Source organism: Triticum aestivum, chromosome 3B (assembly GCF_018294505.1).
Source record: "Triticum aestivum cultivar Chinese Spring chromosome 3B, IWGSC CS RefSeq v2.1, whole genome shotgun sequence".
NCBI classification, from domain to species: domain Eukaryota; kingdom Viridiplantae; phylum Streptophyta; class Magnoliopsida; order Poales; family Poaceae; genus Triticum; species Triticum aestivum.
Genome location: NC_057801.1, coordinates 17,660,520 through 17,665,722, shown reverse-complemented (window position 1 = coordinate 17,665,722; position 5,203 = coordinate 17,660,520). Strand labels below are relative to the sequence as shown.

Below are 5,203 nucleotides of genomic sequence, written 5' to 3'. Positions count from 1 at the left end.
AAAATTTGTAGGACTAAAATCCCTGCATTCTTCGGGTTTCTAATGGAGCAAATGTTTTTTTTTACTTATTTCCAAATATATCTCTATTGTACCCATTTAGAGTTAGTTAAAGAGAACAAATTCTTTTGAAAAACAGTCCCGCGCCCTCACAAACTATTGCCTGCTCTCTTCCAGTTTTGTCAGATGCATATCATGTCTGCAATTTTCTCTTCATAGCTAGTACTAAATCGATAGTTTTAGAAGAAATTTCAGGTCTTCGCAAAATATAATGCTCCAAAGGCAGAAATGTAATGCTCCAAAAGCTTGTATTCTGAACCACAGCAAAGAACACTTATGTCATGCATAACATTACCAGGTGTGAAGTGAAGGTTATACTCACACTTGTACATTCATCCGTGGACAGAGCTAAGCTATAGCTTCAGCTTTCATCTACCAACTATTTTTTTTACAAAACATTCAAGATGCAGTTACTCTCACAAATTTTGGTCTATTGTCGGTTTGGTTACATCTCAGCTTGGAGCCAGGATGGCAAAAAATTCTAAATTCTAAGTAGTTTCCTAAGCTCCCAGATAACAGCAGCTGCGCGCCATTTCCAGGCTCACCAAAATACCACCGAATGATGTGCTTGACAAAACAAAGTCCAAAATCACCCACAACCTACATTCTAGACGAATTTGATGCAGAGAGATGGGGCAAAACGCGAGCTCAGATCGATCCCACTAAAGACGCAATGAGAGTGGTTACAGATGAGAGGAACTACAACAACGATAGTTCGAAAGATTCAGTCAATTAGAGTTAGTTTGCAGGGTCGGTAGTTCTTCCTATGACGTTTCACCTTCCCGCTCACCAGCTTTGCATCGCCGCCTTCTGAGGACAGAGCCTTCGGACTGCTGGAAGTCAGGCCTGCAGCAGGATCACTGTTAGCATCTTTCTGGCAAGGCCACTGTTAACTCCAAATGCTAGGAATTTGTCGCAACACTTGCATTGATATGGATTGTTTGCATGATAAAAAACACAACTGTAATGACAAGTGTTGCATTGATATGGATTGTTTGCATGATAAAAAAACACAACTGTAATGACAAGAATGGCGCTGATGTTGGAGGGCGAGGGCAATTCGGCGATTCAGCATGTTGGAGAGCAAGGACAACCGTACCAAGAGGTGATTTTTCCCTAACCAAGGACAAGATATGGTAGTTCCTCTCAGGATGTTTCGCCTTCGCTCTCAGCAGCTTTGCATCGCCACCTTCAGAAGTCACAGCTTTAGGACTGGTGGAAATCAAGCCTGCAGCAGGTCACTGTTAACATTTTTCTAGGAAGGCCAATGTTAACTTCAAATACCAGGAATTTGTTGCAATGTTTGCTTGATATGGAACGTTTGCATGATAAAGACACAACTGTAATGACAAAGGGATGTAGAAGAAATTACCGAGGAATGTCACTGATGTTGGAGAGCGAAGACAATTCGTTGATCCAGCATGTGGCAGAGCGAGGACAACCGTTTCAGCTGAGTTGATAAAGGCAGCTGATTCTTCTGCTGGCCCGAGCGTGTGAGACCTCTTGTGGTCGGCTGCTAGCTCTTCCACAGGACTGGTACAACATTCACCCATCTGTATAAGCCTAGGACTTCTCCTAGGAGTGTCGGTATGGTAGTTCCCCTTACGATATTTCCTCTTCACTCTCACTGACTTTGCGTCGCCACCTTCAGAAGTCTGAGCTTTCGGAGTGGTGGAAGTCGGGCCTGCAGCAGGTCAATGTTAGCATTTTTTTCAGGAAGGCCACTGCTAAACTTTTCAAATACTAGAAATTTGTTGCAGTGTTTGCTTGATATGGATCTTTTGCATGATAAACACACAACTGTAATGACAAAGGGGTAGAGAGGAATTTACTGGGGAATGGCGCGGATATTGGAGAGCGATGACAGTACGGTGATTTAGCCGTACCTAGAGGTGGTGTTTCTGTAACCAAGGACACCGTGGTAGCTTCCAAGGCATGTCCAGACTCAGCAGCCTCCTGCCTTCCTTCACTAGCAGCAACAAGAGGTGCTTTCTCCATAACCATGGACAATGCTGTAGCGTCCAAAGCATGTCCGAGCTCAGCAGCCTCTTGCCTTCCTTCACTAGCTGCAACAAACACAGTCTGCACATCTTGACTTCCTTCACTGGCTGCAACAAACACGGCCTGGACATCTTGACTTCCTTCACCAGCTGCAACAAATACGGCCTGCACCCCTTGGTTTCCTTCACCAGCTAGGAAAAACATACCCTGCCTATCAAGCGACGTCGCCCGGTGTTGAGTTGCAATCTGAACCTCTTGAACAGTCTCCTCATCGCTGCTCAAGTCGATAATATCATCATCACTCAGCTCTATGAAATCTATAATAGTCATTGTGTGGCCTGAAATAGTAAAAATATGTGAGAAATGACTAAAGAAGAGTGGTGCAGGAACATAAAGAGCTGAAGCTATATCCATCGAACTGGATAAAACTGTGCACATAGATCACTCTTAAGATGACACAGAACAGACCCATGATTTTTACTACTGAAGATATACATCATAGTTTGGCTGGATATTGCAAACAGAAGGTAGTCTGGTCATGTAAAAATGAAGCTACAATGTTACCAAGCAGTATCATAAATCCGAATGACATTGTTGAGAGAAATACTGAAAAGAGACACTCCAATCGCATAGCTCAATATCTACCGGCTAAATGTTTTATTCAAGATCATTATACCTTACTGAAATGTGGATGTGTTAACAATTCTGCAAGGTTTCCATCTAGGAAAATATATATACAGATAGTAAACAAGCAGCAAGGGCATGAAAGTAGGAAACCTTATACTGGAGGAATTGCCAGCAGTTACGGAGACAATCTTCTTCGGGCCCAAGTTTCCTCGGCTTTACTGGATCAAACTGTGCACATAGATCACCAGAGAAACCATGTCAAAACAGTAAGGAAAAAGAGTATGCTAATGGCTATGTATTTTCGTTGCATTGATGTGTTGTTCTTCCATATACCACAAAATTATATTGAATCTGTAAGTCAAAACCAGACCATGATGGTTTAACGATAAAAATGAAACCATAGGCAGATGACATTGAAGAAGTTCGTAACATTTTTTTGACACATTCCATGAATATAATAATCTGTAAGTCAACACTACCATAAGTTGACTGCTAGATTGCCAACTTATCCCTCTTCAACAATTGAGATGCCTTGACAGACTCTCCAACCTAGAGCACCAGCCATGAACTCTCTTCACTTAACATAAGTGGTAAAATCTAAAATGTGAAGCAGTGATGACCGAGGAAACCACTATTGACGGCAAATGTACTAACATTACTGTCATGCAGCCAGTCATGAGCATCCCATATATTTCAGTGCGCAAATTAAATAAACTCTGGTTGCAAAACTCTAGCATCTGCATTGATTCGTACATGTTTGCTGTGTCGATTCATTTGCTGAATTTCACGGTAGAGTCGCAAATTATTACGGTCCTGAATTTCCTGCAAGATTTTGTTCAGTAGTTCACCAAGCGAAGACAGACGAGCCTGTTCGGCGGGGAAAATGTTGCTTGCAATTTGGCCATTTGGGAGAGCAAAATATTTGACTGTTTAACTTACTGTATACTAGTACAAGTGTAAGTTGACTGTCTCAAAGAGTTGCTTTGGTTGAAAGGTGTGCCTAGCCTAAACAAATACTTCCTCCTTCCGGAAATACTTGTCGAAAGAATGAATGTATTTAGACGTATTGTAGTTCTAGATGCATCCATTTTTTATGCATTTCTCCGGCGGGGGGAGTAGTATAGTATATTTACATTTAATAACCACGACCGGCAAATGCCAAGAGATCTCTGTTTTGCTGTTCAACGTGCGACTAGTACTACCACTGTAATGCTGGGTGGTGTGGTGTGAGCCAGCTCTGAGATCTCAATGCTTAGAAGAAACAAAACAGTTGGAAAATACTCCCAGCAAGGAGATGATCTGGAAACAAGGAATCTGGAAGAGAAGACATGGAGCGAACCTTGTTTCTCTGCTTCCCCTTCTCACCCCACCTCCAGCCTACTCCCCCCGCCCCGCTTGCCAAATCCCAACAAGATTGAAACGAGGCCGCGATCAGAGCTCTGCGAAGAAACCAGCGGGGATCATCGCTTGTTTGAGGCGAGCAAGAACGGGAGCAAAATCAACTGTAATTCAAAGAAACAGAGGGTTCCTCATCCTCACCCGCAGCCGCAGGACAGATCGGCCGGAGGCCTCGGCTCTGCGCCCCAATGCGGTCCAGCTGAGGAGGAGGAGGGGGAGGAGGAGTGGATCTGCTTGGTTGTTCGGGAGGGGGGGAAGGTGAGCTGGATCGGCTGAGTCAAGGAGATGGGCTTGGTGCTCTGCTCCATCGATATCTCCATGGGGTGGAAGGGGACGGAGCCATGAGAGTCTTGGGGTTTCTGTACCGTGGGACCCACTGGGAACAGTCAGTGGCCGAGCAAAAGGAAGAGCACGTCCAACTCCTTTCACTTTATTATATTATTATTATCGGTTGAAATTGCACTCATACAAAAGAAACTCGAAAATTCTCAACAACAAAAAAAAAAGAAACTCAAAAATCGATGAACCCATGGTATTTTCTGCACACAATGCAAAGGGGATCAAAGAATTTTTGGAAGAAAAATCAGATTTCATTCTTTTAGAAAAATGGAGTAACGCCTAATCTCAGAATTCTTGGGCGACCTTTCCTTATTTATTCATGGTCATGATTCAGACCTTTGATATGCTTTTATATTTCTCTGTTAATGGAATTTGCTCACCGAAAAGGCGCAGGGTGAATATTCCATATGTTTTTACATTGTTGTTTTGCTAGAGTCAGAAGAAAGAAAAAGTTAGGGCCTCTTTCGTTCAATTAAATACCATAAGAATTTTGGACAATTTTCCTGTAAAATTTAATTGGGTTCTAGGGATCAAAACCATAGGAATTTTCCTATGGTCTACTGTACATACGCTTCCAAAGAAATTTTGATTCAAAACTTATGGATGGTAAAATATGAACATAATGACTAAATTTTCATTTAAAAGAGCATACGTAAAACATGTCTTCGGAAAAGTTGGAGAGGACAGAAGAACAAATAAGTCAAAATTGATGCATTATCTAATGGTTAGGGCATCTCCCACGCGGACCCTTAAACTGCCCGCAACCCCCTGGACCAAGCGG

General features: G+C 42.7%; 1 protein-coding gene across 3 annotated transcripts; it reads right to left on the bottom strand.

Annotated features, from left to right (window-relative positions):
• Window positions 1–286: 286 nt before the first annotated feature.
• Window positions 287–4,450, bottom strand: LOC123064389 (uncharacterized). Of its 3 annotated transcripts, XM_044487875.1 has the most exons (7): window positions 4,225–4,450; window positions 4,025–4,124; window positions 2,836–2,913; window positions 1,890–2,396; window positions 1,430–1,741; window positions 1,157–1,285; window positions 287–903 (listed from the first exon to the last, which is right to left on the bottom strand). In XM_044487875.1, the coding sequence occupies exons 4-7, from the start codon at window positions 2,386–2,388 to the stop codon at window positions 782–784; spliced, it is 1,062 nt and encodes a 353-aa protein (XP_044343810.1). In that variant the 5' UTR covers window positions 2,389–2,396; window positions 2,836–2,913; window positions 4,025–4,124; window positions 4,225–4,450; the 3' UTR covers window positions 287–781. The 3 variants fall into 3 exon arrangements, with proteins under 3 accessions (XP_044343810.1, XP_044343808.1, XP_044343809.1); XM_044487873.1 differs by lacking the exon at window positions 287–903 and having other exon boundaries at window positions 919–1,285; XM_044487874.1 differs by lacking the exon at window positions 287–903 and having other exon boundaries at window positions 921–1,285; window positions 1,944–2,396.
• Between the last annotated feature and the right edge of the window lie 753 nt (window positions 4,451–5,203).